We start from the raw sequence: 27,428 nt of genomic DNA on the forward strand, positions 1-27,428 counted from the left end.
ATCATGCAGACGGGGTCCGTGTGGGGGTCCCTTCGTCCCTGCTAACCTTCCCCCAGAACCCAGAGTAGTGAAGTGTTCGCGAAGGACCAGAAAAGAAGGAAGACACAAATAAGTCAGGTCTAACACCACTGCTGGGAAAATTCAAGCAGCTCCCCGCAGCCAGCCGGCCAGTAGCACCCTTGCACCACAAGAGGAGTCCGTGCGGCCTCTCCTGCTTGTTAATTTCACAGCGTAAAAACGCAGAACGCGTACCATTCTAGCTCATTCTATTTAAAGAATAATAAAGCACTAGGTTCCTAAAGGAAGCGTGATTATTTAATTCATTTTATTTAAAATTGAGGTTTGTGGTTCTGTATTCATCTACCCACCACACATTCATAATGCTGTGTGTTTCCAAAGCACAGGGGTGTTTTTAAAATCCGCAGCCTCTGTGTTGTTCTATGGCTAATCAACACTCTGTGCTTATGCATGGGTAACGTCTGTGAGGCCCTGGCTCCCCTAACCCATCAGGAAAGAGTCGGTTCTGTGTTCTCTGAACTCCCAGGCTCCCGGGTCCAGTGCCCCTGCCGTGTGAGGCCCTTAGCGTAGGGTCCAGTTAACCTTCTTTCTCTGGCCTTTCATGTAGGGTCTGTAGGGTCCAGTCAACCTTCTTTCTCCTCCCACGTGTGTTTTCCTGACCATGCCCATCACAAACGTTTGTAGGACTGTCTGTCATGAGCAACCTGGCCTTTGTTAAATGACTGCATTTTCATGTGTCCTGACTGTGCCTCTGTTTTAACGCTGGCTGTTCTCTTTGCCTCTCCCTGTCAAGTCCTTGCCATGCATGAAAGTGTCCTCAAGTGCCCCACTCCGGGCTGCACGGGGCGCGGGCATGTCAACAGCAACAGGAACTCCCACCGAAGGTAAGCCACGCGTGCGGCACTGGTGTGGGAGGGAGCGCCGGCTGCCCTCCATGCCTCCTTCTTCCCGGGGAGGCAGACTGTGCTCCACACGGTGCTCCCCATGGTGCTCCCCATATACAGGCACCTGCTCCACTTGGTGCTCCCCAGAGTGCTCCCCAAGTGCAGGCACCCACGTGCAGCACTGGTGTGGGAGGGAGCGCCGGCTGCCCTCCATGCCTCCTCCTTCCCGGGGAGGCGGACTGTGCTCCACACGGTGCTCCCCATGGTGCTCCCCAAGTACAGGCACCTCCACATAACGTGCGGGAGTGGCAAGCACTTCATGCCCTTGTGGTGCAAACTGGATGGTTTTAGTTGCCCCACCCACCTTATGGTAGCAGGGTATAGTATCAGGAGTGGAAACCATGACCATTTACAATGGCTGGAAGGAAGGAGGCCAAGCCTTTGCTGTCCTCCAGGGTGAAGACAGGGCTGTCCTAGTGCTCATTGGACAGGACATGGCCTGGAATGCAGCAAGCCTATACAGCATGTAGCTTGGCTTGACTGCCCTTGGAATTCTGCGGAAACCCGAGATCACAAGTACCGACATCTTCAGAAAACCTACAGATGTTTAGCAGGCTGGGTGGGGGTCTGTGGGAGGCTGGGGTGCTGGAGAAATAGACTCTGGACTCCCGCTAACAAATGTACTCGAAATCACTCTTTTGTTTGTGAACGATTTCAGTTCTCTTTTCCTGTTCTGTTCAGACTTGATAAGAACTACTCAGCTGCCCATAATATTCCGTTCTTATCTGATAACTTTTTATTTCCAGAGGCCGAAAAGTGATTCTTTTGAAGTTTGTCTGACAGTCTATGGTTTTATGAGTTCACATAAAATTATATCTAAAAGAAGGAAACTACTATAAGCTTCACTCTAATTTTTGTTTGTCTGACTGGTAAACCTGGTTCTTTGTGTTAAATTTATAATGAAACAAATGACCACTGTGCCCGCCAGAGACATTCAGGTGTTTAATCTGCAGAAGCAGGAAATGATCGACAGGTTGGAGAGGTGTGGGCTGTGTGCTGTTCGATGCAGCATCCACAGTGTCAGGGCCTCCATCAAACCTCAGCACGGGCGTGTCTTTGGGGTGTGACATATATATGGGGGGAGCATCTGTGCATATGAGCAGATATGCATGGAGACATGCACAGAGCAGGCACAGTGATTTCACATAAAGTGAGCCTGCACACAAAAGAGCCCAGCTGCTGTCCCCTCCATCTAGACGAAGCCTGAACTATTTGGCTCCACAAAACATTTTATTGCAGTCCTAGAAATCATTCTGCTTTCCTCTCCACTTTCATTTCCCTGCTTGTGGAGAACACCAAAGGGCTAAAGTCAGACAGGCCCCCCAGAGGCCACAGTCAGTAGCATTTAGGAAATCAGCTTGGAGCTCCATCTTCTGGTAACAGTCAGTTCATTGCCATTCATGGGCTTAAAAACTCCTCCTACCCAAGCTATTAATTCTTCATCTCCAGAAATGGCGAGCTCTCCAGAACAGAATCTGTCTACCGTTTTCACCAGCTGTGTCCTCCCGAATGCATGGAGCTGGGACGCTCTCACTGGGAAGGACTGAGTACACCTCACACAGCACTGCCGCCAGCATTCTCTGCTGGAGACAAGCAGAAAGCATGCACCTAGAAACATGACTACCTCCCCCTCTCCCAGTCCACCCATCAGGATTGCCCATGCCAGGCTTGGGAAACCACCCCTCCCCCACAGCTCCACCTGCATCAGGGTCCTGGTATTAAGGGAGGATTGGTGTCCTGTGAAGGCGTCTGAGGCGGGACCATTCAACCCGCTTTCTGTGATTGCAGCCTCTCCGGATGCCCGATCGCTGCAGCAGAGAAACTGGCCAAGGCACAGGAAAAGCACCAGAGCTGTGACGTGTCCAAGTCCAGCCAGGCCTCGGACCGCGTGCTCAGGTACCCAGCAGGAGTGCGCCGTCCATCCGTGAGCTCTATCCACAGTCCGCTCCACACCTCGGAGCGCTGGGGACACCTGCTCAGGGCATGTCCTTACAGCAGCAGGGACTGGGAGGGGAGGGCGGGGCCGTGCTGAAAGCCGGGGCTGGGACGCCTCACTCCAGGCCAGGCTGTATGAGGGCAAGGGTGTCATTCTCCCCCTGGTGTCTGTGGACTCATTGTGATGACTTACATGAGAGAGTTGGAGGAAATCGTTTCTGATTTTGTTTCTGGACCTGGTATTTCATGAGTCTGAGTGCTAGATGAAAGGGAAGCTTTGAAAATTAATGAGATGCCCAAGGTAATTTTCTCATAATTTGGAGGAGAGGGCCTCGCACCAACCTGCAGGCGGGTGCTGATGTTTCTGACAATGCTAGGGGTATGAGCACCCCGCGCATGCGTGTGGAAGCTCTCGCATGCAAAGCCGGCAGAGCTCCCTCCTGTTACGCCCAACACCCTGAGATGTAGGTGGGGGTAGGTATTGTCACCTCCATTTGGCAAGTGAGAAAACCCAGAGTGCAGAGATGTTAAAAGACCCGAATGTTACCGTGGGTCAATCAGTGTTACAGTGTTACAGATCGTCCGCCTGAAACCACTGTTTTATTTAAGTTTTGGGAGGACAAGCTCCCCATGCACACAGCCCTTCTATACATCCTTCATTCTTACGTGTTGCTTCACATTCTCATCCACGTGAAAACTATGACAATTGCCACATATCCTGCCTTTTCACACAACATCACTGCAGAAACACGCGTCCTTGTCTCCATGTAATCATCCTAATTATCGTCTTCACAGGTACGTATATTCTACTGTTCAGACATACCCCCTAGTGCCAAAACTAGGTTCTAACTTTGAGGCATTCAGGCTGTTTCCCGCTTTTACTATTAAAGAGAGGGCAATAATAAAAATTTCTTTCATATATACAGCACTTTGCCTCCGTTACTCCTTTGGCTACTCAGAAGGCTGAGAGGTGGGAGGATTGCTTTGAGCCCAGGAGGTTAAGGCTGCAGTGAGCTGTGATTTCACCACTGTACTCTAGCCTAGATGACAGAGCAAGACCCTGTCTCAAAAAAATAAAAAAGTAAATTATTTCTTTAGGATAAATATCTTGGAACAAATCACTGGGCAAGCAATATGAATATACTTTTTGTTCTTGAGTATTATTTCATAACATCCCAAGAAGCTTCTAACATAGTCATTAAACTCCCTTCCTCCTTAGATAGAAAAGTTAAAATCTTTATAGAAAATTATAAATATTTAAGCAAAAATAAGAAAACAAAACCATCTACGACTATCAAGAGATAACACCTCAATAAATTGTGGTACAGAGTTTTCTGAGTTTGGGGGTCCCGGCCCGAAGTGCCCCCAGAGCACCCATCTCAGGGAGCCGCCCCTTCAGGGAAATGCACCCATCTTCCCTATGGCAAGACCAAACGCTGAACAAGCCATAGGCCACCCTCCGTCTCCCCACCAGCCCACAGCTAATCACTGGCAGCGTGAAAACCGCCCCCACCCACCCAGTAAAACAGACCAACCCGCGGGGCTGTGTAATCCCAGAAGGGATCGTTATTAGTCAAAGGAGAATTTGAAAGTTGGTAGGGAGACATTTCTTGCTGAGGGCTTTCAATAATTTTCTTCAGCCCACTTTGGCCAGACCTCCAAGAATCTGGAAGAACTCTAGTACCTGGCCGTTCTTGGAGTCACCAGGTAACTGCACTGCCCACCTACAGGCTGCTCTGCTCCGGGGGGCCAGCACGGAGTGAGGATTTCAGGGAGAAGCTCACAGCAGCTGGAGACCGACGAGGCATGCATGTAATTGTGAATAGCACCTTGTCCAAACAGCCTCCACTCTGATGTTTTGCCCCCTCACCTTTGGACGCTGAGTTTCTTTTCCTGAAATGCTTTCTTACCACCCCCCAACCCCCGCTCCGCGGATCTTAACCTTAAAAATCAACCCATTCTGTAAAACTGACTTCAAACATCCCTTTCTCCATTCAAACGTAACTGAATTCCATAGCCTGGAGTGTTCTCTCTTCTCCGGAATTCTCATAGCATTTGAACCCTTGAAATATGATCACATCACCCATGGTCTTTTGTGTTTTTTTAATTAAAAAAAAAATTTTAGAGACAGGGTCTCACTCTGTTGCCCAGGCGGGAATACAGTGGCACAATTATGGCCCATGCAGCCTTGATGTCCTGGGCTCAAGTGATCCTCCCCATTCAACCTCCTGAGTAGCTGGGATAATAGGCACACACCACCATGCCTGGCTGATTTTTTTTTTAATTTTATTTTTACTTTTTTGTTTTTTGGAGAGATAGGGTCTCCCTATATTGCTCTGGTGAGTCTCAAACCCCTGTGGGCTTAAGTGATCCTCCTGGCTGCGCCTCTCAAAGTGTTGGGATTACAGGCATGAGCCACCATGCCCGGCCTGCCCCAGCATCTTTTAAAGCAAGGCCTAAAGATTTATTCATTTATGCACCATCATATTATCTGGGAAAATGTCTCAAGAACAATAGACAATCAATTATTACGTGATTTTATTGATTTGACAAGAAGTAAATCGGCTAAATTAATGAAATCACAATAAATGTATTGGTGATTTGGTAAATAAATTGGATATTTAACCAATATCCAATTTATATATATATATAAAAAATTGGATATATATCCAATACTGTTATAAAAGTATAGATATGGCTATCAAACAGTCTAAATTCTGACTTTCTTTTCTTAAAAAATCCAGTAATCAAAACTTTGTAACTGCACCAAAACCAATATAAATTTATGAAATAATGAGTAAAGAGAGGTTATCTACATGGATGCCTATTAAGTCAGAATTTATAACAGCAACAAAATCAAAAAGTTGGAAAATAGTTAAATAGTACAATATTCATTGATTTCAATATCATTCTGCTATTAAGAACTGTTTTTAAAGCCTGAGAAACAAAAAGGAAAATTAAATATCATGTAAAATGGAAACATAAAATATGTAAAAGCGTAAGATTCTAACGATTTAAGTAAATAGAAAATGCATGAAGTCAATCATAAAAAATATACGAAAACCTTGAAAGTTTTTGTCTCTTGAAGATCTACAGGCAATTTTTTAAAAAATAGCTTTTGTGTCTTCTAAATATTTTTTTCAGTGAATCATAAAAAAACAAAACATAATCATGAAAATAATCATTAAAAAGCAAGACAATAGTTTTAAACCTGTTATCTGTAAGGCAAGTATAGCTGATCTTGGTGTGCCTGTGTGCGTCACCTTTAGAAAGAGAGTGAGGACTCGAGAGAAAATATATTTATTCAGACACACAGGAATACTTGTGGAAAATGAGTTAGGAAAGGAACAGATCAAAACCCCTCAGGTTTCCATCCCCAGGGAGAACAAGCAGAATATACCGTCTGCACGTCTGTTGCCAAAGAGTTTCCTTCCTAAACAGCACACATTTGTACCTGCTGATATCATGCTTTCATACATCTGCTAAAATCTCACATTCACGCTAGAGGTACAGGCAATATTTGCAGATCTTACTGATACTAGTAATCAAGAAATAGGATCTTACTCAAACATTACTGTCTTCCTCCAGGCGTGGTGGCTCACGCCTCTAATCCCAGCACTTCAAGAGGCCGAGGCGGGTGGATCACCTGAGGTCAGGAATTGGAGACCAGCCTGGCCAACATGGTGAAACCCTGTCTCCACTAAAAATAGAAACATTAGCGAGGCATGGTGGCAGGAGCCTGTAATCCCAACTACTTGGGAGTCTGAGGCAGGAGAATCACTTGAACCCGGGAGGTGGAGGTTGCATTGAACCGAGACCGTGCCATTGCACTCCAATCTGGCAACAGAGTGAAACTACGTCTAAAAAAAATGACTGTCCTTCCTAAGCTGACTGTGAACCTCACACTAATACATGAATTCACCACCTTTTGTTTCTTCCTGCTTGGTTGGGTCTTTAGTTGGAATACATTTTACATAGTTTAGAATGCCAAAAATTCAACAGGAAACTCTCTGCCTTTAAAATTCACTGTTTTGTTAGCTTTATAGTGTGTAAAATGATGCTGATGTGAAAAGGTCTGTATTTTTTTGAAAATGGATCACTTGATGCCAAGGGTTCAAGACCAGCCTGACCAACTTGGCAAAACCCTGTGTCTACTAAAAATACAAAAATTAGCCAGGCGTGGTGGCTCATGATATAATCCCAGCTGCCTGGGAGGCTGAGGCAGGATAATCACTTGAGAAAAACACAAAGATGGCAGATGAGACTGTAGGATGTTATGATTAAGAATGCATCTATGGCCGGGCACAGTGGCTCATGCCTGTAGTCCCAGGACTTTGGGAGGCCTACGTGGGTGAATAACTTGAGGTCGGGAGTTTGAGACCAGCCTGGTCAACACGGTAAAACCCCATCTCCACTGAAAATACAAAAATATTAGCTGGGCATGGTGGTGGTGCACGCATGTAGTCCCAGCTACTCGGGAGGCTGAGGCAGGAGAATCGCTTGAACCCAGGAGGCGGAGGTTGCAGTGAGCTGAGATCACGCCACTGCATTCCAGCCCAGGCCACAAGACCAAGACTATCTCAATAAAAAAAAAGGACATGTCTATATCTGAGCAGTTCTTCAGTGTCCATTCCATGAAGCCTTGAGCCCAGTGAGACTGAGGAGCTGTCAGTAGGGAGGACAGAACACAGGACCCTTAGTGCACTGTGGGACCCTGCATGGTTGTGTCAGAAAAAGGACATTAGTGGAAAAACTGGTCAGATCCAAATACAGCCTCTAGTTTAGGAAAGAACTCCATGCTAATGTTAATCGCCTGGTTTTGCTCTTGTCTTATGGTTATGAAGATGGTCACGTTGGCGGAAGTTGGTGGCAGAGTGTAAAGAAAACCTCTGTACAACTTTTCTGCAAGTCTAAAATTGTTTTAAGTATAAAGTCTAAAAACTTCACTTATGAGCTAGACAGATGAAGAGGTGGACCTACACACACATACACACACACGCGACACAATGTCTATGAGTGAGCAATGACCTGGTGTCCTTCCTTTTTTATTTATTCATTTATTTATTTATTTATTTATTTTGAGACGGAGTCTCGCTCTGTCGCCCAGGCTGTAGTGCAGTGACTCGATCTCGGCTCACTGCAAGCTCCGCCTCCTGGGTTCCTGCCATTCTCCTGCCTCAGCCTCCCCAGTAGCTGGGACTACAGGCACCTGCCACCATGCCTGGCTGATTTTTTGTAGTTTTGGTAGAGACGGGATTTCACTGTGTTAGCCAGGATGGTCTTGATCTCTTGACCTCATGATCCGTGCACCTCATCCTCCCAAAGTGCTGGGATTACAGGCGTGAGCCACTGCACCCAGCCTGTCCTTCCTTTTAAACATTTTATTCCAAAGACAATAAGAAGTGACTACTAGGTAAAAATATTGAATGCATAGTCTAGTACTTGACAAGGTGCATTACCACCTAGCCTACCTCATTGTCCAGTTAGGTACACTTTGATCTGATTCTGTCTCAGTCTGTCCCTAAGAGTATTTCTTCACTTCCTCTTACTTTTTAAGCGGAATTTCTTATTGAGGCAATGTCTTTGTGTATAATTCAGCAACTCTTTGTAACCACTGCAAAGAAAATTCAAGACTGAGATTGTCCCCATCCTCATATTTCATGTCATCACCATGCCACCAGACCTCTTACAGGAAAGAAGGAAAAGGGAACATATTTAAAGATTTTATTTCTTGTCCTTTTTTATTGCCCAGTTGACTTTTAGGCAGTTTATCTGGTGCTATATAATTAAAACACACTTTGTCTTTTCTTCAGAAAATAAAAAAGTTTTAGTTTTAGTGAAAGGTAATCCATCTTAAAAAGTAGGATATTCTAGTTTTACTGTGAAGCTCGTCATGTGCAAAGCCACAGGAAAGCAAGCTGTTGTTTGTTGTCTTGTTCACTTCCAGGCCAATGTGCTTTGTGAAGCAGCTGGAGATTCCTCAGTATGGCTACAGAAACAATGTCCCCACAACAACGCCGCGTTCCAACCTGGCCAAGGAGCTCGAGAAATATTCCAAGACCTCGTTTGAATACAACAGTTACGACAGCCATACTTATGGCAAGCGAGCCATAGCTCCCAAGGTGCAAACCAGGGATATATCCCCCAAAGGATATGATGATGGTAGGAGGTGCACACTCTTCTACATGAGAGACACGTTGCCATTGATGATGTTGTTGTTGTGTATATCAATGTCCTACAAGTTAGTTGAGCGGTGGTGGTCACTCGATGGGTACCAAAAGAACAGGATGCTCGTAGCACAGCCCAGGAGCTGAAAGCCCCCCAGGTCCACACAGCTGTAGGAGAGCAAACCTTCAGGGGAAGGAAGGTGATGGTTTCCCCGCAATCATTCTGAGGCAGCGCCCTCGGCTGCTCGTGAAATGTGGAGAGGGAGAAGCGATGGACTGGCTCGTTGTCTTTTGTGGTACTGGGAAGACAGTACCCTTATCTTAATACGCTTCCTTTAAATAAATGCCTGAGACAGTGCAGGGGGAGCCAGCAGGCAGCCCTCGGCTCCCGGGAGCTTTGAGGAGCTCTGCACCCATCTCCTTGGTGTTCTCAGCCTCGCATGCACATGAGAACCATCCGGGGAGATTTTTTTTTTTAATTCTTATGCCCAACCTGCCCTCATGACCAGTGAAATCAGAATCTCTGGAGGGCTCCCTGCACGACACGATGACATTTTTGAGAAGCTCACCAGTGATTCCCGTGCAGCCAGAGCTAGTGGCCTGCTTGTCACCCAGCCTCTTCACAGCAAGACCAGGACCTGGGTCCCCCTGTAACTGGGGACGATGGAGCAAAACAAGGTCCAGCCTGGGGTGCTGCCGGCAGAGCCAGAGCTTTGTTCCTTGCTGGCTTGTGGCTGCCGTGGCACCAACAAAATAGAGCTCATGCAGCAAACGCAGGGCCACGGGCTTCACGGGAAAAGGGTGGTTTATTTTGACTAATGCTTATTTGAACCACTACCAAGAGTGTGAACTAGTTACCATTTCACTACAAAGCTAGTTGGTAAGTAGTTTTTCATTAGAGGGGAAGACTGTATTTAATTTTTTTTATTGATCTAACTGTGTGTCTGCTTTAAATTCTAGGCTGTATAGACGTAATTGCCAAGTTTTACCAATTGGGACTTGGGGTGTAAATGTTCTGATGATTTAGCAATCTTGTCATGATATTCTGTAGCACAGGGGAAGGAAATAGTTTTTTTAAAAAGGTCATCAAGCTTTTCTTTGAAAAATATATTTAGGGAGGGTGCAGTGGTTCACGCCTGTAATCCCAGCACTTTGGGAGGCTGAGCCAGGTGGATCACTTGGTGTCAAGAGTTCAAGACCAGCCTGGCCAACATGGCAAAACCTCGTTTCTACTAAAAATACAAAAATTAGCCGGGCATGGTGTCTCATGCCTGTAACCCCAGCTGCTCAGTAGGTTGAGGCGCAAGAATCGCTTCAACCTGGGAAGCAGAGGTTGAAGTGAGCTGAGCTAGTGTGCTGCTGCTCTCCAGCCTGGGGGACAGAGCGAGACGCTGGATCAAAAACAAAGAAAAAGATACTTAGTTAAAATCACAGTACGCACACACACACGGTATTTAAACTGAATGCTTGGGGAGTTCAGAAACCATTTTTATCATTCTACAGGAATGACCGCACATCTTTCTAAGCTATGGTATTTCTTGCCTTAATAACAATTTATTTGTATAATGAATGAAATGTAGTATTTCTTGGAGCTATCATATATTGGTCAGAAACACGGACATAAATGGATAGAAGGAGTGACTGTAGGGTATAACAGAAATAGTTCTGTTGGTTTGTTGTTGGGTTTGTGATAATTTCAGGTTTCTTATCATCTCATTTGTTCATCTACAAGTGAAGAATCAAAAGAAATTAGGTTCTCATAATTGAAGGCTGTTTATATGATTTCCAATTCATTGACATTTTGCCAGGATTTGATCCATGCTTTCATTAGAGGTTCATTTTTACGCACCTGTTTTTTGCTGTTCTTGTTCCATGTGGGCTGATTTCTTTCTTGAGCTTCGTTGTTAAGGTTAGACTCCAGCCTGAGAAGGAAAGCGGGCTTCTGGGTGAAGCTGTGAGCAGCAGAGCAGTCTCAGGGTCACGCTGCCTTGAGGGGACCCGAAGTCAAATCCACTGAGCATATTCTCGGTGCCGTTCTTAGGGGCCGGATGCTACTGGACAAATTAGCCCAGCACGGCATGGGTTTCCTCGGGAGCAGAGAGGAAGCAGGAGTGTCCTCTGCTGACCTCGCCAGGCTGCAGTGAAGATCAGCCGAGACGGGACGGGTGCGAGGATGCGCTCGGTGGCACCATCACATGTTAGTTACTGGCATTGACCATCACATGCCCGGCAGAGGCCCTGCTGTGGACACTAAGGCTGAGCCATGCTTTGTAGCCGACCCCCTGGAAACAAGCGTCTATTGAGCAGACAGGCTGAAAGCTCAGTGTTAGGGCTTCGGGAAAACAGAGCAGAGGAAATGCAGCCTCTTACCACAATGTAGTGAGAAACTGAGCCGACCCTCCGCTTATTTGTGTAGATTTTAGAGGCACAAGTGTTACGCAGATGTATCGTGTGGATGTGAAGTCTGGGCTTTTAGTGACACTCTGTTTCCATTTCACTAGACTCATCTGACAGATTTTAAAAGCATCCTGGAAAGTGCCCGCTAGGACAAGACTGGCTGGTAGGGTTGTTGATGGGGTGTGATCCGAGAGGGTCCGGCCCCACGCCTGGGCACCAGGTGGCAGATTCTGACCGCAGAGTGACTGCTGCCTGCAGGTACCCTCCAATGAATCTTGGCCAATACTTGCTTCAGGTGCAGAGAGAATTGATTGGTTGCTTCTAAAAAGAGACAAAGAAATGGTTCTGTTGTAAGGGAGAAAAGTACAGTTCTTAGCAACCAAAGGTCAGGGCCATGCAGATACAGAATGAAATAGAGCATAGGACCTTCTCTGCAGCCTTGGAGAATCATCCCTTAAATCATACCAGCTGTGATCAGACCACTCACAAAATCTTCACTTCACCAGCTGCATCCTTCCAGACATAGCACACCAGTGCTTGCTGTCCACCTGACCATCTGTGTCTATGTGTCTGTCTGTGTGTCTGTGTGTCCGTGTGTCTGCCTACCCATCTGTCAGTCCATCATTCCTTCCCTCAGGATACACAAGACAGTGAAACACACACTGGTGCCCAGTGAAGTGAGGAGTCTTTCTGCCTGCGGGATTAGCATGTGCTTCACCAAAGCGGCAAACTGTAGATGAGATCATAGAGTTTGAGCAGAAATCATACAAAGGTAGAGAAACACACAGGATGGTGAGCACAGCCAGTGGTCTGGAGGCCAGGACGGAGACTCATGAGAAGGAAGAACAGGGAAAGCCGCGGGGGCTGCTGAGGAAGGGGCTTCACGTTGTCTGTAGGAAATAGAAATCGATGCAGGGTGACGGAGGGGCTGCGGGGAGGAGGACGGAGCATCCACTGGGGCATCTGGGCCCTGCCCTCTCCCAGGAGCTCCAAGCCACAGCCCCACCCCCCCTGTTTTGTATGGTGAGCTAAGAATGGCTTTGACATTTTTAAAGAATTGGAGAAAAACACAAATGACAAATAATATTTTCTGATATATAAAAGCTATGTGAAATTCCGTTGCCATGCCATGGATAGAGTGTCATTGGCACCTGGCTGCCCTCAGGGCTTGGTGGGCAGGCTGCTGTTGCTCCTATAGTACAGGGCAGAGCCAAGTGGCCACAAAAAACGGGAACTCTTTAGGTCCCGCAGAGTTCCCAAAGCCTAAACATTTGCTACGAAATCCTCTCCAGAAAAAGTTGCCACCCCCTGGCCTCATATGTCTCCACTTTGCTCTGTCTCCAGGCAACACACCCCACCCTTGGGGGCCTAGTCCTGTCAGGCTCCCAGCCCCCGAGTGGGCTCTGCCCGTGTTCTCCTTTTGATTATTCCCAGCTTCCAAATTCGCCAGCACTCAGACCTTCCCATCATCTTGGCACTTCCTCTTGTTTGCCCCCTGCCCTCCTGGCTGCGCGGACGACTCTCCTGACTACCTGGGCACCTGTAGGCTCCTCTCGTCTCTCCTGCACGACCCCTCTGGAGTGCACCTCCCTGGCCCTCGGTCTCCAGTCCCATCACGCCCACCTGCAGGGCTCCCTTCTTCCCTCCACCTGGCTGACTTCTCCACGGCCTCTCTACCTGAGCAGAGGCCACTCCCTGGTGAAGTTCTCTCCTCCTGTGGGCAGTGCGAGGCCCTTCCTACCACTCTCCATCTGCCTGCGTCCATGGAGCTCGATGCCACACTCTGCCCCGCAGCATGGCTGCGTCTCACCTCGCGGGCACCGCCTGCCGGGACGGCCTGTCTTTCCATGGGCCCCAAGCTCCTGCTGGGCCACAGCTGGGTCTGCAGATTCGCTCCACCCTCTAGGGCCTGGGCAGGCCAGGCAGGCAGTAGCTGTGCCAAGGCCACTGAGGAAAAGAAAGCCTGACACCGAGACCCCGACGCCCCTTGGACATCAGCTCAACTTCAGCAAGTAGATCGTGTGCCTTTGAGATGTCATCCCACAGGCTGGAAAGCTCTGTTCTTTCCCATGTAAGATTAGATGTCTGTATTTCAACTTACTTGAAACTCTAGGTGGAAGTGTGTAAAGACTATGAGACTCAGTGCCACAGACGAGGGCCTGAATCAAGTTAGGTCTAAAGATTACTGGGTCCCAGCTAGTGGAGACATCTTCATGATGGACATCTTGTGATTGCATTTGTCTAGTTTTCATGGAAATTCATACTGTGGATACATGTTTATCTGTTCTCTGCAAGAAAAGGTGAATCCATAAGGCAACAGACATTCCTAGGAGAATGAGGCATGTGCATTTAGTAAGAATTTCATGAGCAGAGTAGGCAAATGAAAAGGTCCTACCTGGAAGGTTTTATATTTTGTTGTTTTGGTTTATTATTATTATTATGTCAACAGCTGTATTTAATCACACAAATCCTGTGTGCTTTACCTTTTTTCCTGCAGTAGAGGAGACGGAATATTGAAGAGGTGTTTTTAGGATGGTTTAAGATCCAGCGGCTGCTCTTGTTTCAAGGCAGCTCTGGCATCTAGAGTTAAAGCTACTGCATTGCTCGTAACATACAGTGATGTTCTTGGCGCCTGGAAGAACATTAACACATTCTTGTCTGCTGATGAATTGAAAAGCAATTTGATCAAAAATAGCCTTGTGCCAGGCGTGGTGGCTCATGCCTGTAATCCCAGCACTTTGGGAGTCTAAGGCAGATGGATCACAAGGTCCGGAGTTCAAGATCAGCCTAGCTAACATTGTGAAACCCTGTCTCTACTAAAAATACAAAAATTAGCCAGGCGTGGTGGTGGGTGCTGTAATCCCAGCTGCTTGGGAGGCTGAGGCAAGAGAATCACTTGATCCCAAGAGGCGGAGATTGCAATGAGTCGAGATCACGCCACTGCACTCCAGCCTAGGTGACAGAGTGAGACTCTGTCTCAAAAAAAAAAAAAAAAAAAAAAAAAATTTGTTTGCTGAAAGAAAGTGTATTCTGTTGTTGTGAAACTGCTCTCATCAGACCAAGCATCCTCCGTGCTGGAAGAGGGGGAACAGAGCACCCCCAATCTGACGCCCCTGCTCTGCAGCGCCCCCTGCTGTCAGGGCACTGAGCAGAGCAATGCTGATTGTGGTCCAAAAGATACTGGCATGAAGGGCTATGCTGACATTTTACAAATAGGGATAATTATTAGGACCAAAGACCTTCCTTTCCTGAGCAATTTCAACTGTAGGCACTCATTTTTATTTTTGTTTCAATTAAAACTTATAAATGATTTTTTAATATTCAATAAAGGATGCATGTGAAAGTAGATGCTGTCTTCGCTGCCCATTTGAGTGTAGTGAGTCGACAGGCGCATCAAAAGACTAAATCAGTCACCGACTAAAATTTGGTACTGTCCACTTGGCATCATCTAGCTGTAGCATCTTATGAAATAAATATCTGGAAAAGTCAACGCATCGTCACATCTACATTTTATAACTTCAGGATAATTTAAGGTGACTCAAGTAAGATGAGAGGAAGAAATGCAGAGAGTCATTTTAGTTAAAAATTCTTTGAAGTAAAATGTTGTCACATAGAGGTAGCGTCTTTCTTTCTTGTTTCAACTTTTATTTTAGACACAGCGGGTACCTGTGCATGTTCGTTACACGGCATACTGCACCCAGGTGGTGAACACAGTACCCAAGAGGTAGTTCTCCAACCCACGCCCCTCTCTAGTGTCCACGGTGTCGATTGTTCCCATGTTTATGTCCCTGTGTGCTCAATGTTTAGCTCCCACTCACAAGTGAAAACATGTGGTACAAAGTTTTCTGTCCCTGCATTAATTCATTCAGGTTTGTGGCCTCCGGCACCATCCATGTTACTGCAAATTACATGATTTTATTCTTTTTATGGCTGCGTAGTATTACACAGTGTCTGTGTACCACATTTTCTTTATCTAATCCACCGCTGATGGGCGCCTAGTTGATTCTGTGTCTCTGTTACTGTGAAGAGCGTGGTGATGAGCATACGAGTGCATGTGTCTTTCTGGCACAACGATCTATTTTCATTTGGGTAAATACTCAGTAACGGGACTGTTGGGTCTAATGGTAGCTCTATTTAATGTGCCTTGAGAAACTTTGAAGCTACTATCCAGTGGCTGAACTAATTTGCGTTTCCACCAAGAATGTATAAGTGTTCCCTTTTCTCCACGGCCTCTCCAGCATCTGCTGTTTTTGGCTTTTTAATAGTAGCCATTCAGACGGGTGTGAGAAACTGTCTCACTGTGGTTTTGATTTGCAGTTCTGTGGTGATTAGTGACGTTGAGCATTTTGTCACGATTGTTGGCCACTTGTATGTCTTCTTTTGAGAAGTGTCTGTTCATGTTCTTTACCCATTTTTAATGGGGTTTTTTTGTGGTTTGCTTGTGGATGTAGTTGTTCCTTACAGATGTCAGATATTAGGCCTTTGTCATCTGACATAGTTTGTGAATATCTTCTCCTATTCTGTGGGTTGTCTGTCTGCTCCATTGATGGTTTCTTTTGCTGTGCAGAAGCTCTTTACTTTAATTAGGTCCCACTTGTCTATTTTTGTTTTTGTTGCAATTGCTTTTGGAGACCTAGCCAAAAAAATATTTGCCAAGGTCAGTGTTGAAAAGGGTATTTCCTAGGTTTTCTTCTTAAATTTTTATAGTTTGCCATCTTACATTTACATCTTTAATCCATCTTACATTAATTTTTGTATATGGCAAAAGGTATGGGTCTAGTTTCATTCTTCTGTGAATAGCTCGGCCGTTATCCCAGTACCATTTACCCATTGCTTGCTCGCATTGGCCTTGTCAAAGATTAGATGGTTGTAGGTGTGTGGCTGTATTTCTGAGTTTTCTATTGTGTTCCACTGGTCTGTGTGTCTGTTTTTACACCAGTACCAAGCTATTTTGGTTACTGTAGCCTTATAGTGTACTTTGAAGTCAGGTAGAGTGTAACCTCTGGCTTTGTTCATTTTGCTTAGGATTGCTTTGGCTATTTGGACTCCTTTTTGATTCCGTAGAAATTTTGGAGTCATTGTTTTTCTAACTCTGTAAAGAATTACATTGGTAGTTTGATAGGAATAGAATTGAATCTGTAGATTGCTTTGGGCAGTATGGCCATTTTAACAACATTGATTCTTCCAATCCATGAATATGGGACACTTCTCCGTTTATTTGTGTCATCTCTGATTCCTTTCAGTAGTGTTTTATAGTTCTCCTTGTGGAGATCGTTCATCTCCTTGGTGAGCTGTGTTCCTGGGTATTTCCTTTTCTTTGTGGCTACTGTGAGTGGGATTATCTGCTTGATTGACGGTCAGCCTGGATGTTAGTGGTATATAGAGATGCTGGGGTAGCATTTTCTAATTGATAAGATGCTGAGCTCTCCCAGACAAACACATCGTTGATGGCAGTCGAGGCTCTTTGTGGACATTGGGCAGCCTCAGTCTCCACATCTGTGAGGTGGGCATGTTACATCTTACAGGGTGGTGGAGGTCTAGATGCAATTCTGTTGGAGGATGCTGTGAACACAGTGTAGCGAGAGTCATGGTGAGAGGAGCTTGTGACGAGAAGTCTCTGGGCATGAACGGAAGCTCCTGCCTCACCTCTGCGCCCACACTCCTGAGCATCGCCCTCACCAAAGCTGAGGGCAAGGTTGCCAGCCAGCCTAGGCCAGCTGCAGTTGTTTGTTGCATTGACTTGTGTTATTCCTTTAATTTTTTTAGGAATTGAAATTCCCTCATTTCAAAACAAAAGTATTATTTTTTTTTTTAATTTATGTGAGCAATGATTTTTTTCCCCTAAACCAGTGGCTAGCCCTCACCAGTAAAAACGAAACCCCATATTATTATTTCATTTCTCCTACAATTGTTCTACTATTTCTTAACAAAATTGTAAATGATGTAAAATCACAACCTTTAGTTCATATCCAGAGTATCACAAACTGCAAACTGATGGTTGCTCAGGGTGGCTCAGGGTGCTCACTGCACAGGGCCAGTGGGGGTGTCCTCACAACCTCTGCTGCCTGCCTCTGGTTGACTCCCTTGCAGCCCCATGGTGGTCTCTCTCAAAAGCCCTGGCGTGGGCCTTGCTCAGACCAGCAGCCACTACCCACCCCGCGCTGTGCTGCTGGGCTCCCTAGAGGAGGGGCGTTCCCAAAGGAGAGAGAAGGGAGGGGCACACTGATGGACACTCAGACGTGCTTCTCAGGGGCAGCTGTGCCCCACCAGCCGTGGGACCACTCTGGGTGGCTTTGCTCATTCAGATTAGCAAAACACAGTCATAATATCAGCAGATGACTGTTGTATTTCATGGATTTTGTGGGTGTGGATTTGAGCCTCTGGTTCATGTACGGGAATCTGGGTGTACAGCGGTCACTTGCTTGGGGAATTCTCTGTAGCTTTTGGCAGAGGCTGAGACGAAGACAGTGTGGCCAACTCCCGCCCTGGGTACTGTCCTCAGTGCTTCCTCTGCAGGGGCCTGTGCGTTACAGAATCACCAATAACACACCTCTTCCCCATGTCCTGAGAGCTTTCAGTCCCAAACCAAACCTTATCAATGATGACCGCTTCTTTTTTTCCTTTGTATCCAAATCCAGGGCAGTTTCTTAGCATTAGCTCATAATGACCGTATCAGCAATGTGAGAAAGCTTTTTGCTTCACTTAGCTTTGTTCTCTTCTTCCTCTGTGGGGAGGAGTCCCTGGGGAAGCCTGGTTCCAGGTTCAGAGCTGCTGCTGATGGCACGGAAGACACCGCGGGAGCCATGACTGCCTGCGAGGTTTCCCTTTCCTTGTAGCAGCAGATAAAACCACAGTTTCCGTTGGAATTAGGCAGCCTGGAGCTTTGCCGATTAGGAGTAGGGCAGCCCTAAGCACCAGGAGAACCCGGGCTGGAATGTCTCTAGCCTATCACCAAGTTCTTCCAGCTGCACTCATGCTGCTCCCAGGGAAGCAGGCAGGAATGTCTTGGGGAAGAAGTTGCTTCCTAAAGGGAGGGACTCACTGACAGAGGGATTTAGGACATGAGAGAGACCAGGTCCACCCCTGAGTAACTCTTCACTCTGCTGGATTCCAAGTGAAATGTCTGGCCATGCACAAATGATGTCCTGTGACATTAACTGGCAGGGATAACAATTAATAAAGAAGGACCCATCAGATAAATCCTGGACTGAAACATTTTCATGTATAAAGGAGATTTTTAACAGCTCTAAGAAGTAACCCTTGCCCCTCAGTGCCGGCTTGGCTGTTAGTGAGTGTGGTGGCTCAGAAAGGATTACCGGGCAGTGGGAATCGTGTCAGTGAGGGTCAGTGCAGGGAACAGAGGGGCCGTGGCTATGAAAGGGGCAGCTGCACACGTGCCCCACATGTCTGCCCGCCACCGAGTGGCCACTCAGGTGTTCCGACATTTATCCTGAGCGTATTCTCTACGTGCATTTCCCCCTTTCACTCCCATGGCCGGTATCAGCATTCTAGAAAAAAAGAATGTTGGACTCACCCTGTCTGGTCTGCAGGCCCAGCCAGAAATCCACTTCCCAAAGTACGTGGTCCCCACAGGCCCAGCAGGTGGCCCCCAGGTCCCCTTGAATCCTGGTCACCTGCACAGAGGACCCGGGCCCCAGGAGGCTGCCACAGCCCCTCTGGCTCAAAGGAACAGACCACCTCTTGACAGATGAGAGACTGGATCCAGGTCGGGTCACCAAAAGTGCTCGTGAGCCCTCATGTGCGGGGGAGGAGCCCCACCCACTCTTAGGGCCTCCACAGGGGTTTGGGCTGGAATTCCCAGTCACTTGCCTGCACCCTGTAGTTCCTGAAAGCTAGCCAGCCCTGTGTCCGTCTTTCCAGGGACCAGGTAACTGTCTGTGCTGGGTGCGAGGTGCAGCCTTTCCAACAGGTGATGAATGCTCCTCCAGGGCAAAAAAAAAAAAATAAGAAAAAGGGGAAAAAGTAGAAAAAAAGGAAAGGAGCCAGAGGGTTTTGTTTTGTTTTCGTTTGCCTGTTGTTTGTTTTCTTTACACCAAAGCCCCGGCACCCTGAGGGCCGTCCCACGCGGCTGTGTGTGGCTAAGGCCGGGGCGGGCAGGCCCTGCCATGTGCTGTCTGCCGTGTGCCCTGCGGCCGGGGCCTGAGTCATCCCTGTCCCTGTCTCCCCAGCGAAGCGGTACTGCAAGGACCCCAGCCCCAGCAGCAGCAGCACCAGCAGCTACGCGCCCAGCAGCAGCAGCAACCTGAGCTGCGGCGGGGGCAGCAGCGCCAGCAGCACCTGCAGCAAGAGCAGCTTCGACTACACGCACGACATGGAGGCGGCCCACATGGCGGCCACCGCCATCCTCAACCTGTCCACGCGCTGCCGCGAGATGCCGCAGAACCTGAGCACCAAGCCGCAGGACCTGTGCGCCACGCGGGTACACGCGCCTGGGCAGGTGGGGCCCCTGGCGGGTGGGGGAGGCGGGCCGCGGGCCCAGCTGCCGAGACACACGGCGCTTTCAGGCAGCTTTATGGTGCCAACGCCCTGATCTCCTAAACCGTTCCTGCCACTGTGAACAATCAGTGCAGCTCCCCTTAAAGCAGCCTGAACAGCACCGTTGTCCAAAGCGCATCCATCTTCTCCATCAGAGGCAAGGGTCAGATCTTGTAAATTAATGTGCATCAATGGATCCTTCTCTCCAGGATCCAGAAGCATTTCTGTAAACAAAGAACAGCACGTGGTCCTCCTGTGGTCTCCAGTGACCACACAGAGGATGCACAACGCAGCGCGGACCTCCCTTGAACTTTGACAGGAAGCTCTGCTAGCACCGTTGCCAAGTGAAATGCAGGCATCTGCCTGTGGATTCCTGGGTAGCAGGGAAACAAAGGAAGTAAAAATCAGGCTTCACACCAAGGGATCAGCCGTGTATTTACAGCCAGCACTCGTTAGTTCCACATTTGCATGGGTGCTGTAGTGCTATGAAAGGCATAGGAAGAGTGTCTATTTATAATTTTCTTATCAATTGAACCAGTGCTTCTGCTGGGCGGGAGAGAGAGCCTTTAGGATGCAGCACAGACCTGGGAGAGCCGCCTCGCCGAGGCCACTAGGCGGCCGGGGAGAGCCGGGCGGTGCAGGGAGCGGTCTGTGTTCTCAGAGACGCTGAGCAGCGGACACGTTCATCTCCTCTGCTGATAAACAAAGGGCTCTGCACTGTGCAGCGCTGCCTGGCCATGCACCTGAGTGCACAGCGCTGACAGTGGTTCTTGTAAATACTTGTAGTTGGTATGAATGAAGAAAGGTCAGTAATCTTACGTTCTGCAAATGTTTTTTCTTCTATCAGTATATTTAGTCCTAGATATTGGAGAAGCGTCAGGGGCCTGCAGTTTTCATGGTGACCAAGGTTGCAAAAATGCAAGGTTAGCATGGAAGAGATTCTGTGGCAACCACAAAAAAAAAAAAAAAAAGCAGAGACCCTTTCCAAATTTTGTTGCACTTTCTTAAAATTAAACTAAGACTGAGAGAATAAATCCAACATTCTGAAACTTAAATTAATATCAGAACTTCAAATCAGAGTGCACTTTGACAAAGAGAGTTCAGGCAGAATGATACTGTATAATTTATCAAGGTAACAGCTCCAGGGATGGTGGTCTCATTCCAAGCATCTTCCTTCTACTGTTGCGTTGAGAGGAGAGAGCTGCTAGACCTTTGAGGAGGCAGCAGCTTTCAGACCAGCTCTGAAATCAAATTTTGCTCAAAAGAGTGTCACTCTTTGGGGGAAAACATGCAGGATTGTTAGGGGTATTTTGATTTTTTTTTTTTTTTAAACTTTCTGTCCACGTGTCCCTTCTTCTCACTTTCTCCCTGAGAGGCAAGTGCTGCAGAATTCTTGATGCATTTCAAAGCATCCTTTAAAAAATCCAAAAAGCCTCACCCTGGACCTCGTTGTTGTTGTTGTTGTTGTTGTTGTTGAAGCCAGTAGACTAAATTGCAGGTTTGCTGAAATTTAGAGGCGATCAGATGGTAATCACTGTAGTAAAGGTATTTTTAGCTGCAACTGCAGATGTCCTTTCTTAAAATGAAAAATTATTTTCATCATAAAAGTTCTTATTACAGCCAGGCCCAGTGGCTCACACCTGTAATCCCAGCACTTTGGTAGGCTGAGGCGGCCGGATCACTTGAGGTCAGGAGTTTGAGACCAGCCTGGCCAACATATAGTGAAACCCCACCTCTACTAAAAAATACAAAAATTAACTGGGCATGGTGGCGCAAACCTGTAGTCCCAGCTACTTGGGAAACTGAGACAGGAGAATTGCTTGAACCTGGGAGGTGAAGGTTGCAGTGAGCCCAGGCCGTGCCACTGCACTCCAGCCTGGGTAACAGAGCAAGACTCTGTCCCTCAAAAAAAAAAATTATATTACAAGGTAAATTTTAGTTTCTTCTCTTTCTTTCCTTCACCCTTCTAATGCTTTTGTTATCCTACTCCCTAATTCTTGAACTATTAGCATCAATAAAACTAAAAGAGAATTTTTAAGCTGATATATCTGTGTGTTTATACACACACATACATACATACATGCACATACATGTATATACACACATGCATACACGCAAAATTTTTATCTCTTAGGTATTTGTAACTGTAATAAAATTAAAACTAAACACTTTGTAATTTTATTCTGAACAAACTCTAAATCAGAGATATAATAGGACAACAAGGAAGGAGAGAGAGAGGATAGACAGTAGATAAATAGGGAAATGGAGGGAGGGAGGGAGGGTGGGAGCGGTGCCTGGATTCTCCAACCAATTTTGCAACTAAGCATGGGATAGCAGGAATGTACCAAAAGACCAGGACTGTTCACCTTGGGAGTTCAGGCCAAGGAAACAGCAGTGAGGAATTCCGTGTTTGAACGCTCCCCTGGCTGATGGCAAGACTGCAGTCTGGGAGGAAGGACCCGTGGTGTTACAAGGTGCCAGGCCAAGCACAGTCACCATGTCTTTCTACCAACAGAACCCTGACATGGAGGTGGATGAGAACGGGACCCTGGACCTCAGCATGAACAAGCAGAGGCCGCGGGACAGCTGCTGCCCCATCCTGACCCCCCTGGAGCCCATGTCCCCCCAGCAGCAGGCAGTGATGAACAACCGGTGTTTCCAGCTGGGCGAGGGCGACTGCTGGGACTTGCCCGTAGACTACACCAAAATGAAACCCCGGAGGATAGACGAGGACGAGTCCAAAGACATTACTGTATGTCCTTTTCATTGAGCCTGTGTTGACTGCCAGACTTTAAAATGGGGCCCCAGCTGAAACAAGTGCCATTTGCACATACCTCATGAGAAAATATATTTTCTCTTTAAATATGACCTTTAACTGAGGAGACTTAGAAAACAGTTTTTGTTGACCCAGAAGAGATTTGTGACTAACACTGATTAGAGTGAAACTATTGACTCTTGTAAATGATAAAGTTTATTTTCTAACAAATATGTTTTGTTACAAATGATTACTTTAAGAAAACATATAAATAGCATGTGATTCATTTTTCTGGGTGTCCTGTTGGAACAATACTGGATTTTCCTTGCTGGTAGAGAATTTTAATAGGAGTCTTAGATACTAAAATGGTTAACTGTGTGCTGTTAATTAACTAGCTCTTCAAAACTAAGGACAGTGTCCCTTCTCTAAGAAACCTAAAGTATTCAAAAGAGTTTACTCTAGCCTTGAATAAATTATTCTAGTACCATCACCTAAATCTTTGTTTATGACTATATTACTAAAACATCTATGTCAAGAACATATTTTTGAAGTAGCTACAGTGTTCAAATTCAGGTTATTAAAATAGATATAATGCCCTTTAGGCTTTGAAAAGAAATAAAGAAAAATGTTTTCTTTATGTACTGACTTAAAAGTCTTTGATTCTGAGAACTATGACATCCTCTTTATTCACTGAAAAATGAAATTTATTTTTAGTACAATGGAGAGACCACCATCAAAGCACTAGTGTCTTACAGAAACAAGGAAATAGAAAAAAAAAAAAAAAGAAAGAAACATTAGCCCCATGTAGAAATTGGCAGAGAGGGCACCTGCTTATAAGCCTGTTATCTGCATTCTTCAAATTGATTTCAGTATCCAGGCGTTGTGAAAAGAACCAAATCAGAGTGGCAAGCTAAATTTCTAAGTATTTTTTTCTCCTGCAGTGTTGAATCATTACTACCAAATAAGGCATATGGTGGTTGAATCTCCAAATTTATTTTAGTTGAAAGTAAGCCCTCATAAAATGACAGAAAGTGTTTTCATCCTGGATCGTCATGGAAGACAAACCTTCCCGTGTAGCTAGACTTAGGAAATGTGTCTGCTGAGCATCGCCACCTGTAGAAACATCCACGTTACTGCAGGTGAACGCACAACTGAAAAGGAAATTTACAGTTACTTTCCTCTAAATTGGTCTCCATTACCCCGAATCTTAAAGCTGGTGCTTGCAAAATCCTGACCAATGGTGGGGGAAGCTTAGCCCTAACACACTGTAGTTCCAGTGTTGAATCTTGCAGGCGAGTGTTGGATAAAGCAGCCCACCCACAGGTGTGTGCTGAATGCTGAATGAGGAAGACCAAGTTAAACGTAGTCTCTGGCTGCCGGACTGTGTGTGTGTCCATGTGGTGAGCACGGCCAGGTGAATGTTGAATAAGGGCCCTGACCACCGACAGGTGACCATCATTCTAGTTTAGAGCAGTGGAAGAAAAGCTCAATATGCATTTTCAGAAGGGGCATTATCAGGACAAAGAGGATCTTAAAGGTACAGCAGAAAGAGGTGTAAGATCAGAGGCCACCCCAGAGCCACGAACCGCCTCCCTCAGTCTGTGCGCCGTGTGATCATCCGTGTGGCTCTGAAGCTGTGTTTTGCCCACAGCCAGAAGACTTGGACCCATTCCAGGAGGCTCTAGAAGAAAGACGGTATCCCGGGGAGGTGACCATCCCAAGTCCCAAACCCAAGTACCCTCAGTGCAAGGAGAGCAAAAAGGATTTAATAACGTAAGCATGCTGTGAGGTGAAATTATGAATCTTCTTAATCTTCCCATTCTTTGGCTGATTTTTAAAAACCGGATCTGTATCTGCCTTGCCGTTTGAGCATGCGACATTCGCAGCGTACAAATGTTTCCGATTGCCGGGTCAGTAGAGTGAGCAGCTCACCGTGCACTTGCCTGTTCCCAGTGACGCTCTGTTGGACGGGGGCGTCATTTTCATTTAACCCGTGCATTTTGCCGCTTTTCTTCAGGGTGCTTAAATCCCCTTGCAGACATTGCAGCTAAACTGGAAACAATGAAACTTTTTTAAAAGTTTTTTTTTTAAAACATACTTACTATTTTGGCTGTTTTTGTTTTTGTTTGGTGGCAGATGTCCAACTCCAGGGTGTGATGGGAGTGGTCATGTGACTGGTAATTACGCCTCACACAGAAGGTGTGACTTCATTTTTCTCATGGTGGATTCTGTCTTTTCAATTTATTGTTTTCAGCTTACCTCAACAATGCTGTCAAAGTAAAAATGTTGAATTCTGTGTCAACCCTTTAAGTGCTATATGTTGACCTTCAAAAGCATGCCAATTTATGTGTTGTATAATGTCTTTTCTCTTCAAATAAACAACCTAAATTTGCAAAATTCTTCTTAAGCATTGAAGCCAAAGAGCACAAATGTTTTATCTTATTTTTTAAACAATTTCTTATTAACAGAAACATTTTCTTAAATTTATATTCGAACCAATTCAGAATTAATTATGCAAAAAAAAATTCAATATACAGCACTTGCCCATTGCTTTTCTGCATTAAACTCTTTAATTTTGGTTTTTATGTTGTGTTTGTTCGGGAGTTATGCGCTTCGCGGTTGACTGACCTGCCTGTCCCGGCCTGTCTTACAGTCTATCTGGCTGCCCCCTGGCGGACAAAAGCATTCGAAGTATGCTGGCCACCAGCTCCCAAGAACTCAAGTAAGATTTAATGACAATAATTCTCTTTTAAAAATCCATGCACTCAGTAGTTCACAAAAAAAAATGATGTGTCATTTGCAAAGAAAAATGTCTGTTAAAAAACATGGCCTGTGCACCCCAGTGCCTTGATATAGAAACGTGATTGAGTCCTCGGAATTTCAGCCACTTTTCCACACAACCCATTCTGCCTTTTCCCCTGACATACCTCCAGCTTGTTCATGTCATATCCTTCCTATCTGGAATTTCCTAAAGCATGAGTGTTTTCTCCAGATATGCATGCATATGGAAGGGAAATTTTACAGTTACTCAAATTTTTAGAAAATGACTAAATAATCAAAATTTAATTTTTAAAATAAATTCATAGGAGTATTTACAATATGGATACTTAAGTAGCACTCATGACAAAATCTACCATCATAATAGCTATTTTCTTAAATACACCGTGGTCTTAGTCATGAATACTCTTTAGGACAGTGTCAGCTTGCGGTTCAGGGATCCGGAGAGTCGTGGAATTCAGCCAGACACACCTCATTCTAGAGTTTTACCTCCCTCTTCTCTATGCCTGTCATTTTTAAGCATAAATCTGGCAAAAGGGTGAAACACCTACATTTATACTGCCACACTGAGATTTCCCTCCTTCGTCTAGACATCTCTAGATGCAGGGCCAGACAGGTTCGGAAGAAGCGGGTAGAAGTCACGGAGGGAGTCTCAAAGCCTCCGCACTCCAGGGACAGCATAGGTGCAGGTGCACACAGGGAAAGAGGGCAAGACCTGGGAGATGCTCACAGTGCGATAAGAGCCAAGAGTCCCCAGATAATCGCTTTAAATTATTGGACATGCCATATCATTATGTCAAATTGCTTGGTTTTCCTTTTGTTTGGAAAAAGCATTGTTATCCACGCAAAGAGAATGCTGCTTTTCAACCCACATTTGATCTCTTTCCCAGTCATCCCTCCCCACCTCCCAGACCCCTGACGATAGACCAGGACTATTGCAAAGTGTAGGCTTCTGTTTCACACCCATGTCATCTTTTACAGGATCCCTGTCCAAGGCCCTAGGGCCATAGATCACCTGTTTATGTTCAGTGACTTCCTGAACTAGCTCTTTCGCTACAAGACCCTTGGAACTTTCTTCATGGAATGTAAACGCCTGGAGGGCTTCCTCTTACCTAACGGCTGTAAAGTCTGTAGCCTCATCCAAAACAGTTCCTCATGGACAAAGTAGCTTTAGGATCTCAAAACGACAGCATTAGCAAGAGCAATTCAACCCGCTTTGTTCAGGCATCTTTTGTATGGCTGGAAACCACATTTCCCTCATGGTCAAAACATGACTAACTCCCCTGGGAACTTGGCCAATACATCAGAACATGGCAACATTCCTTTGAATTTCTTGATGAGGGACACTTTGCAAAAGATTGGCACATCTCCAGTTCCAACAGGCCAGCTGTAGACAGGAAAACAGCCTCTGTAAAAGTTGCTCCTAGTGTTGCCTCTAACTGGTCAGAGACTGCAGGGATTCGTTCTCTTTGGCTTGCATCCCTTCACGTTGGGCTTGGCGGCTTATGTTGATTTGAAATTCCGGGCCAGCTTGCTGTTTCTCCAGCATCAGCACTTTCTTCTTCTCTTACTTCATCTTGCAAGACGGTGTGATGGTCCCCACCTTTAGCATTTTCCAAGGGAGCCGGTTAGCTCTTCGTGCCTTCCAGGGCAGGGTGGGCATGGGCAGCCCCTCCTTCCTGCCTTGTCTTGGAGGGGAGACTGTATCTTCCAGGAGGTGGATGGCCTTTTCCTAATTGTGGTTGCTCAAAAAGCCACACTCGTGTCTAAACTTATCTTTGCAAAAAGTAAATCCTATTCTGATAGAGCCTTTCTGGGAAATCTGAACTTGACTGATTTTCTTAAATGGTCCTTTTCTATGAATGGATCTTCAAAACTAAGAATTTCAATCAAGCATCTTCTGTAAAAACACTAATGTTTCAATGACCAAATTTTACT

General features: G+C 46.1%; 1 protein-coding gene across 3 annotated transcripts in view; it reads left to right on the forward strand.

Annotated features, from left to right (window-relative positions):
* The window catches only part of MYT1L (myelin transcription factor 1-like), a 557,824-nt gene that overhangs the window by 437,955 nt on the left and 92,441 nt on the right, over positions 1-27,428 (forward strand). For all 3 annotated transcript variants that reach the window (XM_011989525.1, XM_011989526.1, XM_011989527.1), the window contains exons 12-18: positions 812-902; positions 2,751-2,858; positions 8,845-9,059; positions 19,651-19,901; positions 22,473-22,709; positions 24,364-24,485; positions 25,366-25,434. In XM_011989525.1, the coding sequence (XP_011844915.1) occupies positions 812-902; positions 2,751-2,858; positions 8,845-9,059; positions 19,651-19,901; positions 22,473-22,709; positions 24,364-24,485; positions 25,366-25,434 (1,093 nt within the window). The remainder of the gene's footprint in view (positions 1-811; positions 903-2,750; positions 2,859-8,844; positions 9,060-19,650; positions 19,902-22,472; positions 22,710-24,363; positions 24,486-25,365; positions 25,435-27,428) is intronic.

Source organism: Mandrillus leucophaeus, unplaced genomic scaffold, assembly GCF_000951045.1.
Source record: "Mandrillus leucophaeus isolate KB7577 unplaced genomic scaffold, Mleu.le_1.0 Scaffold355, whole genome shotgun sequence".
In the NCBI taxonomy this organism is placed as follows: Eukaryota; Metazoa; Chordata; class Mammalia; order Primates; family Cercopithecidae; genus Mandrillus; species Mandrillus leucophaeus.